The sequence below is a fragment of the Carcharhinus amblyrhynchos genome, unplaced genomic scaffold, assembly GCF_965287045.1.
Source record: "Carcharhinus amblyrhynchos unplaced genomic scaffold, sCarAmb.v2.hapA scaffold_384, whole genome shotgun sequence".
Taxonomy (NCBI): domain Eukaryota; kingdom Metazoa; phylum Chordata; class Chondrichthyes; order Carcharhiniformes; family Carcharhinidae; genus Carcharhinus; species Carcharhinus amblyrhynchos.
Genome location: NW_027650124.1, coordinates 46582 through 65508, shown reverse-complemented (window position 1 = coordinate 65508; position 18927 = coordinate 46582). Strand labels below are relative to the sequence as shown.

The window sequence follows — 18927 nt, the reverse complement described above, 5'->3', positions numbered from 1 at the left end:
TCTGATTGTTGAGTGAATTTTCTTTCCCCCTCCCCACAGCCCCAGATGTTAGTTGGGTGAGTGAGTTAAGTATTGTCCTTTTCCCCACTCAGGCCCCAAGATGACAGGCTGGCTGAGTTGAAGGACACCAGTTTTCCAGAGCCAGGTTCTTAGGTAATGTTGAGTTGCCAGATTGACAATTGCCCATTGCCCCTTTTCCTTCAGGGGACTATCTGATAACGTGGAAAATCTCCCTGTCCACAAAAAGCTGGACGAATCCAACGCAGTTCATTCCCACCCCATCAACCCACACTTCATCAACAGGAACAACTAGGATGCTACCGGGATTTGACGGATTGAGTGATAAGGAGAGGCTGAATAGACTGGGACTTTTTTCTCTGGAGCGTAGAGGGGTGACCTTATAGAGGTCTATAGAATAATGAGAGGCACAGATCAGCCAGATAGTCAATATCTTTGCCCCAAAGGTAGGGGAGTCTAAAACTAGAGGGTGTAGGTTTAAGGTGAGAGATACAAAAGGGTCCAATTTTTTTCACACAGAGGGTGGTGAGTGTCTGGAACAAGCTGCCAGAGGGAGTAATAGAGGCAGGTACAATTTTGTCTTTGAAAAAGCATTTAGACAGTACATGGATATAGAGGGATATGGGCCAAATATGGACAATTGGGGCTGACTCAGGGGTTTATTAAAAAAAGGGACAACACGGACACATTGGGCCAAAGGGCCTGTTTCCATACTGTAAACCTCTATGACTCTACGTGGCACTTACTCAGAAATAACCCGCTCACTGGTGCATTTCGCTAAGGTCACTCAGCTCCCTGACCTCATTCAAACACACGCAAATGGGCTGAACTCCAGGTGTGAACCCTTGTCTTTAAGAGTTAAGTATTTCACCCAGTATGGCATCAAGGAGTGAAACTGGAGTCAGTGGGGATTGGGGAAGGGGGGGAATGTCTCCGCTGGCTGGAGTCACAAAGGAAGATGGTTGTGGTGAATCACCTCAGCCCTGGAAGGTCTCTGCGGGAGTTCCTCGGGGGAAACTCAACCATCTTCATCAGTGACCTTCCCTCCGTCACGAGGTCAGGAGCGGGGACGTTCGCTGGTGACTGCACCATGTACAGCACCATTCCCGACTCCTCAGATACTGAAACAGTCCGTGTGCAGTAGATCCGGAACAACATTCAGTGGCAAGTAACATTCGGACCACACAAGGGGCCAACCGAAGATCAACTCCAACAAGGGAGAATCTAATCATTTCACTTTGACGTTTAGTAGATTCCCCCCACTATCAACATCCTGGGTTTCCATTGACCAGGGACTGATCTGAAGTAGCCACTTAACGCTACAAGGACAGGTCAGAGAGGCTGGGAATCCTGCAGTAATGAACTCACCCCCAAAGCCTGTCCATCGTGAACAAGGTACAATACTCTACATGTCTGGATGGGTGCAGTTCTTGCAACACAGAAGAACCTCAATATCATGCAGGAGCAAGCTTGATTGGCAGCCAATCTACCACCTTATACGTTCACTTCCTGCTACACCGACACACACAGTGGCAGCAGTGTGTACCATCTACAAGATGCACTGCAGGAGCGGAACGAGGCTCCTTCTTCCAAATCTGTGACCTCTACCATCTAGAAGGTCAAGGCATGGAGATACATGGGGAACACCAACACCTGGAGGTTCCCCTCCAAACCACTCACCGTCCTGACTCACAAACGTATCGGCCCTTCCTTCACTGTCGCTGGGTCAAAATCCTGGAACTGCCCCCCCCTAACAGCACTGTGGGTGTACACGGTGACACAGTGGGTTAGCATTGCTGCCTCACAGCGCCAGGGACCCAGGTTCGATTCCCAGCTTGGGACACTAACCACCCTCTGTGTGAAAAAATAGCTCCTCTGGATCCTTTTGTATCTCTCCTCTCACCTTAAACCTGTGCCCTCTAGTTTTAGACTCCCCTACCTTTTGGGAAAAGATATTGACTATCTAGCTGATCTGTGCCCCTCATTATTTTATAGACCTCCATAAGATCACCCCTCAGCCTCCAGAGAAAAAAGTCCCAGTCTATCCAGCCTCTCCTTATAACTCAATCCATCAAGTCCCGGTAGCATCCTAGTAAATCTTTTCTGCACTCTTTCTAGTTTAATAATATCCTTTCTATAATAGGGTGACCAGAACTGTACACAGTATTCCAAGTGTGGCCTTACCAATGTCTTGTACAACTTCAACAAGACATCCCAACTCCTGTATTCAATGTTCTGACCAATGAAACCAAGCATGCCGAATGCCTTCTTCACCACTCTGTCCACCTGTGACTCCACTTTCAAGGAGCTATGAACCTGTACCCCTAGATCTCTTTGTTCTATAACTCTCCCCAACGCCCTACCATTAACTGAGTAAGTCCTGCCCTGGTTCAATCGACCAAAATGCATCACCTTGCAATTATCTAAATTAAACTCCATCTGCCATTTGTCAATGACATGTTGAAGGCTCCGATAAAGATGAGATGGTTTCTTCGCTCCAGGGAAGTACTCAACAAAGAAGGGTCTCTGGAGCAGAGAAGCTATGACATCTACTTCGGAGCCCTCAACATATCATTGATGAAGACGAAATCTCACCAAGGCCAACCCACTTCTTGCCTTCAAACAACTGCACAACCTCAAACAGACCATTGTCCGCAGCAAACTCCCCAGCCTTCAGGAGAACAGTGACCACCACACAACCCTGCCACAGCAACCTCTGTAAGACATGCCAGATCATCGATACAGATGCCATCACCACACCTGAGAACATCATCCACCAGGTACACGGTACATACTCTTGCAACTCAGGCCAACATTGTCTACCTGATACACTGCAAGAAAGGATGTCCCGAGGCATGGTACATTGGGGGGACCATGCAGACACTATGACAACGGATGAATGAACATCGCTCGACAATCACCAGGCAGGACTTGTCCCTTCCTGTCGGGGGATATTTCAGTGGTCACGGGCATTCAGCCTCTGATCTTCGGGTAAGCGTTCTCCAAGGCAGCCTTCACAACACACAACGCAGAATCACTGAGCAGAAACTGATTGCCAAGTCCCACAAACATGAGGACAGTCTCAACTGGGATCTTGGGTTCATGTCACACTATCTGTAACCCCCAACGACTTGCCTGGGCTTGCAAAATCTCACTAACTGTCCTGTCTGGAGACAATACACATCTCTTTAACCTGTGCTTAACCCTCTCTCCACTCACGTTGTCTGCACCTTTAAGACTTGATTACCTGTAAAGACTCGCATTCCAACCATTATCTTGCAACTGAGTCTCTGTCTGTATATGCCGTGTTTGTGAACCCAACTCACCTGAGGAAGGAGCAGCGCTCCGAAAGCTCGTGATTCCAAATAAACCTGTTGGACTTTAACCTGGCGTTGTGAGACTTATTTACTGTGCCCCACCCCAGTCCAACGCTGGCATCTCCACATCGCTGCTGCAAATATACAGAGCCTCGGTGAGGCTACACCAGGAATATTGTTTACAATTTTGGTCTTTCTATCTGAGGAAGGATGTTCCTGCTACAGATGGAGTGCAGCAAAGGTTTCCTGGGATAGTGGGACTGACACACGAGGACAGACTGATCCAGTTAGGGTTATATTCACTGGAGTTCAGTAGAACATAAGAAATAGGAGCAGGAGTAGGCCATCTAGCCCTTCGAGCCTGCCCCGCCATTCAATAAGATCATCATGGCTGATCTGAAGTGGATCAGTTCCACTTACTCACCTGCTCCCCATAACCCTTAACTCCCCTGTCTGTCAGAAACCTATCTACCCGTGACTTAAATATATTCACCGAGGCAGCCTCCACCACTTCAACGGGCAGAGAATTCCAGAGATTCACCACCCTCTGAGAGAAGAAGTTCCTCCTCAACTCCGTTCTAAACTGCATCCCCCCCGCCTCTTATCTTGAGGCTGTGCCCTCTAGTCCTGGTTTCCTTTCTAAGCGGGAAGAATCTCTCTACCTCTACCCTATCCATCCCCTTCATTATCTTATACGTCTCTAAGATGCCCCTCATTTTTCTAAACTCCAACGAGTACAGACCCAGTCTATTTAATCTCTCTTCGTAGTCCAACCCCCTCATCTCCGGTATCAGCCTAGTAAACCTTCTCTGCACTCCCTCCAAGGCCAATATATCCTTTCGCAAATAAGGGAACCAAAACTGCACACAGTGCTCCAGCTGCGGCCTCACCAGTGCCCTGTACAGTTGCAGCAAGACTTCCCTATTTTTATATTCTATCCCCCTCGCTATAAAGGTCAGCATCCCATTTGCGAATGCAATGAGGGGGATCTCATAGAAATTCTATAGGAACAGGGTAGGTGCAGGAAGGATGCTGTTATTATTATTTGTACCTCCATCCGTATGGACCCTACAAGGGCAATCCTACTGACTTGTCACTCTGGTTGGTAAGGTTGCGAGAAAGGCGGAAAGCTGGGTTAGCGCCCAGCTTCTCGTCGCTCACTACTACACTGTCTCTGATTGGCCGGCGTAATCAGCCTCGCTCCCAGCAAGGGTGATTTTAATATTTAAATTTTAATTTAAACATTACTAGCGTGCCCAGAATGTAATTGTCTGAGCTCACCTGCCTTAACAGCCTCGCCAGTGTAGGACCTCACGTGTGCGGTGGCCTCGGCGGTGGTGCCAAGGGCAGTTCTCCCTGAGCAGTGCCAGCCTGGCACCCTGGCACTGCCCACCCACCAGGCAGTGGAAAGGGGCGGGGCCTACAGGGCGGGGAGGGGTGGGGCCCGAAGGAGAGGCAGCGCGTGGGGAGCTGTGCGCTCTACAATCAGGGATTGACAGGGTGACAATTGACTTGGGGGGGGGGGGGGGGATGAACGGGGGCGGTGACCGACCCGGGGGGCGGTGGGGGGGGGGGTTGCGGGTGAACAGGGGCAGCGATCGGCCAAGGTGGGTGGGTAAACAGGGGCAGCAATCAGGTATGCAGGGGCAGTGATCAGCTGGTGGGGGGGGGTGAGAAATTGGGGAGTGGGGGCCACGATCTGGGGGGAGAGGGCTGGGCTGAGATCGGAGGGACGACTGGGTGTGGGGGGGGGTGGGGGGGGGGGGCCATAGGAGAGGTGATGTCCAGGGAGTGGGAGACAATCTCCCAACGTGCCTTGTACTCTTGTACATAGTGTATGGGAGAACAGGCGCATGTGCAATTGCGCCCTCTGGCTGCCAGCGTCCTTTGGTTGTTTTTGCTGGGTTCTTTACGTTATACACTCAGGAAGCTATAGGTCTACCCCAGTGGGACACTACAGATTGTAAATCAGAGACTATAATCTGTAAAATCGCATCCTTACTGTGGAGCTGACGAAGGGTCATTCAGACTCGAAACTTGGCCCCTACTCTCTCTCTCCGCAGATGCTGCCAGACCTGCTGAGATTTTCCAGGATTCCAGCACCTGCAGTGTTATCTTCTGTATCCAGCCCATCATCTGTGTGTGTGTGTGTGGCTGAGTGTGTGACGCTGTGTTAGTTCAGGGTCCGAGTGTGAGAACAAATAAATATTCTCCTCGATTTTAAGCTCACGTTACTTGCTGCTGGATTATTTAAACTGATCCACACATCCTTTGCAGACAAAACATATCATCGTCAGAACGTAAGAAATAGGAGCAGGAGTAGGCCGTCTAGCCCCTCGAGCCTGCCCCGCCATTCAATAAGATCATGGCTGATCTGAAGTGGATCAGTTCCACTTACCCGCTTTCTCCCCTTAATTCCCTTATCGATCAGAAACCTATCTACCCGTGACTTAAATATATTCAGCGAGGTAGCCCCCACCACTTCAACGGGCAGAGAGTTCCAGAGATTCACCACCCTTTGAGTGAAGAAGTTCCTCCTCAACTCCGTTCTAAACCGCCCCCCTTTATCTTGAGGCTGTGCCCTCTAGTCCTGCTGTCCTTTCTAAGCGGGAAGAATCTCTCTACCTCTACCCTATCCATCCCCTTCATTATCTTACACGTCTCTATAAGATCCCCCCTCATCCTTCTAAACTCCAACGAGAAAGAAGTGCAGCAGTTAATTTGTTAAAAACAATTAAATAACGGTGAGATTGCACGTGCTAATTAAATCTGTGGTGTTTTTTGATAATGTTAAACAGCTTTCTTTTATCCAACCCACCACGATATCCGCACCCCCAGAGAGGATCACCCAGTTTCTCAGACATTGGGTCAATGGATTAAACAAATCGCATCAATAGTTTTACTGAAAGTATGAGAAAGGATTCTGCACAGAATGAATAACCAAACATATCCCACACGGAAAGTTCTGTCCTTTGCAAATCGAGGAAGTTAGTTGCAAAAGTCTTTTGTGGTTAGGAATAAATAATTTGAATCGCAAATACTTTCTGTACTGATGTTACAGACGGACACACAAACAGATTTGGGTGGCACAGTGGCACAGTGGGATAGCACTGCTGCCTCACAGTGCCAAGGACCCGGGTTCGATTCCCAACTCGGGTCATAGAAACCCAACAGTACGGGAAGAGGCCATTCGGCCCATCGAGTCAGCACCGACCACAATCCCACCCAGGCCCTGCCCCATACCCCCACATATTTTACCCGCTAATCCCTCTAACCTACACATCTCAGGACACTAAGGGGCAATTTTAGCACGGCCAATCAACCTAATCTTTGGACTGCGGGGGGGAAACCCACGCAGACACGGGGAGAATGTGCAGGCTCCGCACTGACAGCGGCCCGAGCCGGGAATCGAACCCGGGTCCCCGGCGCTGTGAGGCAGCGGTGCTAACCCACTGTGCCGCCCAAAGCACACAGAATCCTTTCGTTTAATAGACGAGACATAGATCAGGGAGGGCATACTGAAACTATATAAAGCCTTAACTGGGCCACAACTTGGGGAATGTGCGCAGTTCATCCATTCACTCCAGAAGGGATGAGGAATTGCATTAGAGAGGGGACAGGGGAGATTGAGGAGGATGTCGCCAGGATTGGAAAGATTGGAGAGGCTGGGGTTGTTCCCCTTTGAACAGAGGAGGTTGAGATTTGATTGAGACGTGTGAAGGAAGGGATGGGAAGGGCCTTTTACTTTAACAGGGAGCTCAGTGATTAGGAGGGACATAGATTTAAAGTGATTCGGAGAAAGATACTTTAATTCAGAGAATGGTTGACGTCTGAAGCTCACCGCCTGCAAAGTCGCTGTAGAAAGTCTCAACTTATACTCAATTTTCGAGTATAAAAGTTGGAGTGTTATGGTAGGGTTACATAAGGCATTGGTGAGGCTGAATTTAGAGTATTGTGTACAGTTTTGGTCACCTGGTTACAGGAAGGATGTAGATAAGGTTGAAAGAGTGCAGAGAAGGTTCACAAGGATGTTGCCGGGACTTGAGAAGCTGAGAGAGATTGAATAGGTTAGGACTTTATTCCCTGGAGAACGAGGGGGAGATCTGATAGAGGTGGATAAGATTTTGATGGGTGTAGACAGAGTGAATGCAAGCAGGCTTTTTCCACTGAGGCTAGGAGGGAAAAAAAACCCAGAGGGCATGGGTTAAGGGTGAAAGGAGACAAGTTTAAAGGGAATATTAGGGGGGGGGGGGCTTCTTCACGCAGAGAGTGGTGGGAGTGTGGAATGAGTTGCCGGATAAATGCGGGGTCACTTTTAACATTTAAGAAAAACTTGGACGGGTTGATGGATGAGAGGGGTGTGGAGGGATATGGTCCAAGTGCAGGGTCAGTGGGACAAGGCAGAAAAATGGTTCAGCACAGACAAGAAGGGCCAAAAGGCCTATTTCTGAGCTGTAATTTTCTATGGTTCTATTCTCTGTAAAGGCCCACCTGACAGAAATGTTGTAGAGTATTAGAGACGCAAAGAGCTGAACAGTAACAGGATGACTTTCGCAATTTGAAACCAAACCCATTTGGGCCCCAATCAAAGCCCAACTGGGAGGCCAGTAACTCCAGTTTTGTCACTGCTTGTTCCACTCCCCTTCCTGACCCTCACCTCTTGCCCACTCACTCACTCGCCCCCTTCTCCTCCTCCTCCACTCCATCCTCTGCCCGATTTACAGACCTTCAGTTGACCCTCAAGCTCGCTCTCTGTCCGAGGTCCCAAACTCATCCACAAGAAGGCAGTGAAAAGAAGATTATTTAATTTAGTTTTCTGTAGTTTCCAATCGATCAGATTCTGCTGGAGGGATGGGAAGATAGATAAGGTGGAGAGGCGGGGTGGGGGAGGGGTGGAAACTCTACAACAGTTAAAAGAAGATTTGAAGAACATTCATGGAAGCTGAGAACCATACAGACAAGGCAATAAAAGGACTCATTTCCAACCACACTGGCCTTCTGCCTAGGAGGTCTCACAATGAGAATTTTGAATAGATTGTTCAGCTCTGTTAGGTTGACAAGGAACGGACACAGACACCTCCCTGCTGGTAGGAACTGGGCTTCTGGTATGCTCTTGGTCTTTACAAGTCATTGACATACTCAGTGCTGTTAGCTGAAACTCATTCTGCCTAACCCTCTCTGCTCCCCTGCTGGAGAAGGGATGGTCGCGTTGAATTTCGGGTGGTTTAAAAATTTCTTGGAACAGCAGGTCGGCGAAAGTTTCTCCCCAGGGTAACGGCTCGTGGCCGGCCCTGGAAACGTTCAGGATCTTCCCCCAGACGTGACCCGCGTCCAGCCCCGTCCCCGAGCCTGGAGCGTCCGATGCAACTCTGACACTCAGGGTGTTGCTAGAATCCGCGGTCAGGTTCTTCCCCGCCGGAGCTCGGAGCTTTTCGGCCGCTGGGATGTGGAAACAGTTAAAGATGGAAGACGGAAGAATCTTGGTCCAGAGCTCTCTCAGTGGCTCCGAGATTCCCAGCCATGCCTTGCTCTCAGGAATTGCTCTGGGATTTGGAGGGAATACTTCATCGAGTGGTATCTCCACAAACTCATCGCACTTTGGAGCTCTCACATGGGTTGCATCTGCAAAGAACGGTTCTGATTTGCCGTGTAACTTTGAGACAGATGCCGGGAGTAGTCTGGGGCTTTGACAACGTGTGGGTATCGGTATGAGGCTCGGTATCTGCTCCGTGGAATGGTCTTTGCTTACGCTGGCTCCTGGGCTTCCAAAGTGTGAGGCGTCAACGAGGTGCGAAACGGTGAAGGGGCCATCGCCACCTTCTGCCCCTTTGGGACACGGTCTATTCTGGTCACTCGCTCGTACGGTTGACCTCATCACTGCGGAGTAACCTCCAGCCTTTGACTGATCCACTGAAGCAACGGTGACACTTGGGTTGAAAGTTGCCACTGACGCCTCGCCATTCTGAACAGTTGAGCCTTTGAGGCTTGACCGTGGTTTTGGCGATTTGCCCTGTAGGCAACCACAGAAATTTGGCGGACGGTGGGACGGTTGGCTCTCCCCAGCTACCAGAACCCACGTTCCTGGTGTCTGAGCTAAATGGTGAGGTGCTGGCGAGGTCATGGCGATGGGGTTAACCAGATCCAAAGACAATGAGTTGACGCTGAGCGTAGCGAAAGAACCTGAATTGGATCCTGGTTCCAGGAGACTATGAGGAACTTTGTTCTTCTCTAAATATTCACCGTCCTCTCTGCTGGAGTCTACAGGTCTATAGGTGGGCTCTTGTCTCTGTTCTTTAGGATGACCCAGGCTGAGAATGGTGCTTAGGTCGGACAGGTAGGAGGCTGAGGGCAGCTGGAGGGAGTGTTTTGTACCACACGTCTGGAATGATTTCTCATTGGGTTGGACTGGAGTTTGGGGGACTCGGTACTCAGTCACCTCCATGGCCAGTGCGAGACGGGGGGATGAGAGGGTTGCGGGTTGTCCCTTGATGGATGCCTGGATCCTGGCAGTCGGATAGCCGCCACTCCTGGCCCGAGGATTAGAGAACGGTGAACGCCAACTGGATTCCGCCAAACTGGAAGCGAGGTATGGGGAGCGAGGTTGGGCAGAGAAAGCCCTTGCACGATCAGGCTTGTCCCTTTGTAGTTTCCTCTTCATAGTGACACACGGCAGGGTTTGAATGATCAGGAGACAGGTCATAATGGTGACTACAAACAATAACAAATCTGCAGGAGGCAGGGGAAGAAGTATTTGAATTGAGAAAAAGCCAATGACCCCCACTTAACTTAAGGGGAGACAGTGGTGTTGTTGCTGGACTAATAATTCAGAGACCCAGGGTAATGCTGGACCCCGGGTAATGCTCTGGGGACCCGGGTTCAAATCCCACCATGGTGAAATTTGAATTCCATAAAAATCTCGAATTAAGAATCTACTGATGACCATGAAACCATTCACAGTACAGTACGGCACGGTAGCACAGCGGGTTAGCACTGCTGCTTCACAGCTCCAGGGGCCCGGGTTCGATTCCCGGCTCGGGTCACTGTCTGTGTGGAGTCTGCACATTCTCCCCGTGTCTGCGTGGGTTTTCCTCCAGTTTCCTCCCACAGTCCGAAAGATGTGCGGGTTAGGTCGATTGGCCACGCTAAAACTGCCCCTTAGTGTCCTGGAGTGTGTAGGTTACAGGGATTAGTGGGGAGTGTATGGGGATAGGGCCTGGGTGGGTGGGATTGTGGTCGGTGCAGACTCGATGGGCCGAAGGGCCTGTTTCTGCCCTGTAGGGTTCTACGTTCATCGTCCATTGTTGTAAAAACCCATCTGGTTCACTAATGTTCTTTAGGGAAGGAAATCTGCCATCCTTACCCAGTCTGGCCTACACGTGAGTCCAGAACCACAGCAATGTGTGTGTGGGTGACTCTTAAATGCCCTCAGGAATGGGCAATAAATGCTGCTCAGCCAGAGATACTGAACAAATTGTTAAAAACTTTACCCATTCAGCCAATGCAAACCTCCTCATGCCCTTGGATGCAGGTTTACCAACAGGGATCACTAGTTATCTACCAGGTGCGATGAGCAAGTCTGAGCTTAGAGGTACTGAGGCCATGGTTTGGGGATCCCGCCACTGGATTCCTGAGAAGATCCACTGACGGTGTGGTTGGGAAGGGGCAATAAGTCACCACATCACCGTCAAAAGGGAATGTCTTAACTGGAAGGCCCAGACATTGAGCAGTTGGGGATGGCTGAGAAAGTAAGGCTCTGCTCATTCATCGACGTCTGTTCTGAGTGTGAGAAATACCAGGGAGGGTTTGTGTTGGTGGGAATGTGTTGTGAGAAGGATGATTCTGGCTGTATCTTTGCCCATGATTTATGGGGCTACTTTTCTGCCTTACATTCCACGCACTTTCTCTCGCGTGATATCCTGCTCAAATCTCAGAGAAATATTTTGTTGATCTTACGTTAATCCTACATAAGAAATAGGAGCAGGAGAAGGGCCATCTAGCCCTTCGAGCCTGCCCCGCCATTCAATAAGATCATGGCTGATCTGAAGTGGATCAGTTCCACTTTCCCGCTTTCTCCCCTTAATTCCCTTATCGATCAGAAACCTATCTACCCGTGACTTAAATATATTCAGCGAGGCAGCCTCCACCACTTCAACGGGCAGAGAATTCCAGAGATTCACCACCCTTTGAGTGAAGAAGTTCCTCCTCAACTCCGATCTAAACTGCTCCCCCCCCCCTTATCTTCAGGCTGTGCCCTCTAGTCCTGCTGTCCTTTCTAAGCGGGAAGAATCTCTCTACCCTATCCATCCCCTTCATTATCTTATACGTCTCTATAAGATCCCCCCTCATCCTTCTAAACTCCAACGAGTACAGACCCAGTCTATTTAGTCTCTATTCATAGTCCAACCCCCTCATCTCCGGTATCAGCCGAGTGAACCTCCTCTGCACTCCCCCCAAGGCCAAAATATCCTTGCGCAAGTGCGGCGACCAAAACTGCACACAGTACCCCAGCTGCGGCCTCACCAGTGCCCTGTACAGTTGCAGCAAGACCTCCCTGCTTTTATATTCTATCCCCCTCGCTATAAAGGCCAGCATCCCATTCGCCTTCTTGATCACCTGCTGCACCTGCAGACTGGGTTTTTGCGACTCATGCACAAGGACCCCCAGGTCCCTCTGCACCATAGCATGCTGCAGCTTTTCGCCCTTTAAATAGTAATCCCTCCTACTATTATTTCTGCCAAAGTGGATAACCTCACACTTGCTAACATTGTACTCCAAGTTTGCTGAGAACAGAGAAACCCTGTCCACTACTGTTGCAGGCAGGGCATTCCACGCTCTCTGAGTAAAGAACCTACCTCTGACATCTGTCCTATGTCTATCACCCCTCAATTTAAAGCTATGTCCCCTCCTGCTAGACATCTCCATCCCAGGAAAGACTGTCCACCCTATCCTCACATGTGGTTAAACACAACCAGATTCACACAGGCTAAAATGAGAAGTGGGATTTATTTATACCCATAAACAAATGAGTCTATATGTTGTTAAAACTTTTTGCTGGGTTTCACAAGGGTTTAAAAAGCACTACAAGCTCACATATCAGGCAGGGACTAAGTAGCTGGAGGACGCAGAGTTCTGCCTGCACCAGATAGTCAACATGTGGCTCTTTATTCAGTGTAATCTTTTAAGTATAAATAAATCCCACTTCTCATTTTAGCCTGTGCGAATCTGGTTGTGCTTAACCACAAATGGGGATAGGGCGGACAGATTTTTCCTGGGATGCTGATGGCTAGCAGGAGGGGACATAGCTTTAAATTGAGATATAGGACAGATGTCAGAGGTAAGGTTCTTCATTCAGAGAGCGTGGAATGCCCTGCCTGGAACAGTGGTGGACTCGCCAACATTAAGGGCATTTAAATGGTCACTGGATAAAGATATGGATGATATTGGACTGGTGTAGGTTAGATGGGCTTTAGGTTGGTTTCACAGAAAGGCCAGCACAGCACTGTTCCATGTTCTAACCCCATGAATATGGGATTTGCATACAGACTGCAGTGCAGTTTAGCACCCAGCGTAACATCCGGGTTGTCTCAGCCCTGCAATGTAAAATATTTGACACCAGTAGCTGAATAATTAAGCTTAAACAGAGAAGAGGTGGGGACAACGTGTGGGCTTTGATAACCGCGGACACTCCTTACCGTGGGGGTGGAAATAAACTGCCGGCAGCGCAGGTTCTCCCTTTAGTTGCATTCTTCATCTCAGAGAGGCTGGTCCCTCGAGTCGCCCACAAGGATGGTTCTGGAACGCTGCTGTTACCATGTGACACCACGGTGAAGCATTGTGACTGGGGTGGCGGGGGGGGGTTGGTCAGAGCCATTGCCGCTCGCTGCCCTCAGAGGGTCTGGAATGGGCGTCCCAGGGTAAGCAGGGCCCTACTACTGCCCAGGCGAGGTGACAAGAGCGCTGTCTGTCCAGGCAGCACCACTGTGCCCCACGTCTGGGACAATATGGGGCAAGAGGTGATGGGGCAGCAGGAGAGGGGAACGGTGCGGGAAGCTGCCAATCCCACCCCCCCTCCATTCAACTTCAAGAGAACAAGATGGTTAGAAACTGTTCACTGTTAAATCTTTACTTAAATGCGCAGGAAGTTCCAATAATTACATTTCCGATGACGGATTCTCCTGTGTGTTAGGTGCGACATTGGAAAGATCTGTGAATCGTTGAGAGTCAAACTACCTTTGGCGTCTCGTGCGTCCATCACCGGGAAGCCTCTTGTTCAGGGATCTGACCTGGAAGGATTGTTCCAGTCTTTCGTCTGAGCTATATTCTTCTCGCTTAGTGCCGATTCCTCGATGACTCTCATCACCAAAGTGTTTCTCTGCCGAGTTGCCTCCAGGTGCGCTTTGTTCGATTCGGGCAGATGCTGGGCAAGAAACGGAGAGGAAAGACTGGGTCACAAGCATACAACGTAGGACACACAACATTAACACACTGAGGGCCACAAGATCACCTATCTTCTTCCATCCTCAAGAAAATACGGTTGGATTTGATTTGGTACTGTCGCGTGTATCGGTACACAAAGTATTGTTTCTTGTGCGCTAGACAGACAAGGGTGTCCAACCTCATCTTCCTGATATCACCTTCCTGAGATTGATGTCGGGAACGGAACAGTTTCTTCAGATGGGGCACAAAACGGAACTTTAGACAACAGGGACGTAACTCCCATCCATCTCCCTTTGACTACTTGACAGAATTTTCTACCTATCCACCAATCTTCAGTGATTCCTACGCTCAAATTCTTGAAATTCCTCAGCACCCCCCCCCCCATAACTCCTTGCTTCCATGAACCATTCCAGTCTATTTTTCCTGGGTCCAGATTGGATAATCTCATCATTTCCCGTCTCAAGTTCCACCCGTTACCTCAACCTGTACATTTCTGGAGTGTGGGAGGAAACCGGAGCACCCAGCGGTCTGGGAGGGGAGGGGGGGTTACTTTTTATTTGATTGATGAGAGTTTGGGGTGGGTTTTATGGGCACGGGAGGGTGGTCCGGGGTTTTCTTTGATTTGTAGGGGGTTTATGGGTTATTTATGAGGTACTTGAGGTTTTTAATGAGGTTGAGGGTGTTATGGAGGGTTTATAGGGATATTAGAGGTGTTTAATGAGAATTTATGAGGTATTAGAGGTTTTTAATGGGGGTTTAATGGAGGATTTATAGGGGTTTATGAGTTTCTTAATGAGGATCTGGTTGGGTTTTATGGGTTTATGATATATTTGAGGCTTTTAATGAGGGTCAGGTTGGGATTTATGAGTGTTTATGAGGTATTTGAAGTTCTTAATAGGGTCTGGGTGGGCTTTATGAGGTATTTATGAGGGTTTATGAGGTATTTAAGTTTTTAGTGAGGGTGAGGGTGGGTTTATTGGGGTTTTATGAGAGTTTATGAGGTCCTTGAGGTTTTCAATGATGGTCTAGGTGGGTTTTATGAGGTATTTGAGATTAACGAGGGTCTGGGTGGGTTTTATGGAGGTTTGAGGTATTTGAGGTTTCTAATGATGGTCTGGGTGGGTTTTATGAGGTATTTGAGATTAACGAGGGTCTGGGTGGGTTTTATGGAGGTTTGAGGTATTTGAGGTTTCTAATGATGGTCTGGGTGGGTTTTATGGAGGGTTAATGAGGTATTTGAGATTAATGAGAGTTTATGAGGTATTTGAGGTTAATGAGGGTCTGGGTGGGTTTTATGGAGGTTTGAGATATGTGAGGTTTTTAATGAGTGTGAGAGTGGGATTTTTGAGGGGTTATGAGGTATTTGAGGTTTCTAATCAGAGTGAGGGTGGGTTTTATGAGGTATTTGAGGTTTTAAATGAGGGTCTGGGTGGGTTTTATGAGGTTATAAGGGTATTTGAGATTTTTAATGAGGGTGAGGGTGGGATTTTTGAGGGTTTATGAGGTAATTGAGGTTTCTAATCAGGGTGAGGGTGGGTTTTATGAGGGTTTATAAGGTACTTGAGGTTTTAAATGAGGGTCTGGGTGAGTTTTATGAGGTTATAAGGGTATTTGAGATTTTTAATGAGGGTGGGTACAATATTTGAAGTTAATGAAGGTCTGGGTGGGTTTTATGGAGGGTTTGTGAGGGGTTATGAAGTCTTTCTGACGTTTTATGAGGTATTTGAGGTGTTTAATGAGTCTGGGTGAGTTTTGGGGGCTTTTATAAGCTGTTTGAGATATTTAATGAGTCTGGGGGGGGGGGTTATGAGATATGAGAGATTTTAATGGGGGTTTATGAGGTTTTTGAAGGTTTTATTGGGGGGTTTTATTGGGTGGGTTTGGGAACTGAGGGGAAAGGTCCAACTCAGAACCGTTAAAATAAACTGTCAAAAAATTCAAATCTGGGACGTTCCAGAACAATCCGGATTCTTCAGACCCGCCTCAGCCCACAGAGAGAGAGAGAGGGAGACCCCCACCCCGGGGAGAGGGAAAGAGACTCCCACCCCGGGGAGAGGGAAAGAGACTCCCAACACGGGGAGAGGGAAAGAGACTCCCAACACGGGGAGAGGGAGAGAGACTCCCACCCTGGGGAGAGGGAAAGAGACTCCCACCCCAGGGAGAGGGAAAGAGACCCCCACCCCGGGGAGAGGGAAAGAGACTCCCACCCCAGGGAGAGGGAAAGAGACCCCCACCCCGGGGAGAGGGAAAGAGACTCCCACCCCAGGGAGAGGGAAAGAGACTCCCAACACGGGGAGAGGGAGAGAGACTCCCACCCCGGGGAGAGGGAAAGAGACCCCCACCCCAGGGAGAGGGAAAGAGACCCCCACCCCGGGAAAGAGACTCCCACCCTGGGGAGAGGGAGAGAGACTCCCACCCCGGGGAGAGGGAGGGAGAGAGAGAGAGAGACCCCCACCCCGGGGAGAGAGAGAGACCCCCACCCTGGGGAGAGGGAGAGAGACCCCGGGGATACCCCCCCAGCCCGAGGAGACCGCTACTCCGGGGAGAGGGAGAAACTCCCCCGAGAGAGAGAGACAGACCCCCCCGTCCCCACCGGGAGACCCTTCCCCTCTCCCCGTCCCTCACCTGGGCGATCTCCCGGCTCCGCCGCTCGCTGGGCCCGGCCAGCAGCCAGCAAACCGCGGCCGCACTCGCCGCCAGCAGCGTCCAGATCCCCGACGCAAGGCCCCGGCTCCTCATCGCAGCAGCAGCAGGCCCGAGTGCACCCCCACACAGGGTAATACGGTAATAAACCCCAGCGCACGCCCACACACAGGGTAATACGGTAATAAACCCCAGCGCACCCCCACACAGGGTAATACGGTAATAAACCCCAGCGCGCCCCCACACAGGGTAATACGGTAATAAACCCCAGCACCCCCACACACAGGGTAATACGGTAATAAACCCCAGCGCACCCCCACACAGGGTAATACGGTAATAAACCCCAGCGCACCCCCACACAGGGTAATACGGTAATAAACCCCAGCGCACCCCCACACACAGGGTAATACGGTAATAAACCCCAGCGCGCCCCCACACAGGGTAATACGGTAATAAACCCCAGCGCACCCACACACAGGGTAATACGGTAATAAACCCCAGCGCACCCCCACACACAGGGTAATACGGTAATAAACCCCAGCGTATCCCCACACAGGGTAATAAGAACATAAGAACATAAGAAATAGGAGCAGGAGTAGGCCATCCAGCCCTTCGAGCCTGCCCCGCCATTCAATAAGATCATGGCTGATCTGAAGTGGCTCAGTTCCACATTCCCGCCCTCTCCCCATAACCCTTAATCCCCTCTCTTATCAAAAACCCATCAACCCGCGTCTTAAAAATATTTAGCGAGGCAGCCTCCACCACTTCAACGGGCAGAGAATTCCAGAGATTCACCACCCTTTGAGTGAAGAAGTTCCTCCTCAACTCCGTTCTAAACCGCCCCCCCTTTATCTTGAGGCTGTGCCCCCTAGTCCTACTGTCCTTTCTGAGCGGGAAGAGTCTCTCCACCTCTATCCTATCCATCCCATTCATCATCTTATACGTCTCAATGAGATCTCCCCTCATTCTTCTAAACTCTAACGAGTACAAGCCTAGTTTATTCAGCCTCTCCTCATAGCTCAACCCCCTCAACTCCGGTATCAGCCTAGTAAACCACCTCTGCACTCCCTCCAAGGCCAAAATATCCTTGCGTAAGTGCGGCGCCCAAAACTGCACACAGTACTCCAGCTGCGGCCTCACCAGTGCCCTATACAGCTGCAGCAAGACCTCCCTACTTTTATATTCAATCCCCCTCGCTATGAAGGCCAGCATCCCATTCACCTTCCTGACCACCTGCTGCACCTGCAGGCTGGGTTTTTGCGACTCATGCACAAGGACCCCGAGGTCCCTCTGCACCGTCGCCTGCTGCAGTTTTTCACCCCGTAAGTAATAGTCCTTCCTACCATTCTTCCTACCAAAGTGGACCACCTCACACTTGCCAACATTAAATTCCATTTGCCATTTCCTGGCCCATTCGCCCAGCCTATCTAGATCCTTCTGCAGACTCTCCACACCCTCCGCACAATTTGCCTTTCCCCCAATCTTGGTGTCATCAGCAAATTTCGACACCCTACACTCGGTTCCCTCCTCCAGATCATCTATATAATAAACCCCAGCGCACCCCCACACACAGGGTAATACGGTAATAAACCCCAGCGCCCGCACACACAGGGTAATACGGTAATAAACCCCAGCGCACCCCCACACAGGGTAATACGGTAATAAACCCCAGCGCACCCACACACAGGGTAATACGGTAATAAACCCCAGCACACCCCACACACAGGGTAATACGGTAATAAACCCCAGTGCCCCCACACAGGGTAATACGGTAATAAACTCCAGCGCCCCCACACAGGGTAATACGGTAATAAACCCCAGTGCCCCCACACAGGGTAATACGGTAATAAACCCCAGCGCACCCCCACACACAGGGTAATACGGTAATAAACCCCAGTGCCCCCACACAGGGTAATACGGTAATAAACCCCAGCGCCCCCACACACAGGGTAATACGGTATTAAACCCCAGTGCCCCCCCACACAGGGTAATACGGTAATAAACCCCGGCACACCCACACACAGGGTAATACGGTAATAAACCCCAGCGCCCCCACACACAGGGTAATACGGTATTAAACCCCAGCGTACCCCCACACACAGGGTAATACGGTAATGCCCGCACACACAGGGTAATACGGTAATAAACCCCAGCGTACCCATGGTAATAAACCCCAGCGTACCCCCACACACAGAGTAATATGGTAATGCCCGCACACACAAGGTAATACGGTAATAAACCCGAGCGCCCCCCCCCCACACAGGGTAATACGGTAATAAACCCCAGTGCACCCCCACACAGGGTAATACGGTAATAAACCCCAGCGTGCCCGCACACACAGGGTAATACGGTAATAAACCCCAGCGTACCCCCACACACAGGGTAATACGGTAATGCCCGCACACACAGGGTAATACGGTAAACCCCAGCGTACCCACACACGGAGTAATACGGTAATAAACCCCAGCGCACCCCCACACAGGGTAATACGGTAATAAACGCCAGCACCCGC

General features: G+C 50.1%; 2 protein-coding genes across 3 annotated transcripts; both read right to left on the bottom strand.

The window, feature by feature from the left end:
* Positions 1 to 8123: 8123 nt before the first annotated feature.
* LOC145339291 (uncharacterized) lies at positions 8124 to 13674 on the bottom strand. 2 transcript variants are annotated; one of them, XM_080183713.1, is made up of 2 exons: positions 13566 to 13674; positions 8124 to 10061 (listed from the first exon to the last, which is right to left on the bottom strand). In XM_080183713.1, exons 1-2 carry the CDS (start codon positions 13585 to 13587, stop codon positions 8338 to 8340), a joined length of 1746 nt encoding a protein of 581 aa, XP_080039839.1. In that variant the 5' UTR covers positions 13588 to 13674; the 3' UTR covers positions 8124 to 8337. The 2 variants fall into 2 exon arrangements, with proteins under 2 accessions (XP_080039839.1, XP_080039838.1); XM_080183712.1 differs by lacking the exon at positions 13566 to 13674 and adding an exon at positions 13028 to 13346.
* Positions 13438 to 16534, bottom strand: uqcc3 (ubiquinol-cytochrome c reductase complex assembly factor 3). Its single transcript, XM_080183714.1, has 2 exons — positions 16398 to 16534; positions 13438 to 13752 (listed from the first exon to the last, which is right to left on the bottom strand). The coding sequence occupies exons 1-2, from the start codon at positions 16509 to 16511 to the stop codon at positions 13606 to 13608; spliced, it is 261 nt and encodes an 86-aa protein (XP_080039840.1). The 5' UTR covers positions 16512 to 16534; the 3' UTR covers positions 13438 to 13605.
* Between the last annotated feature and the right edge of the window lie 2393 nt (positions 16535 to 18927).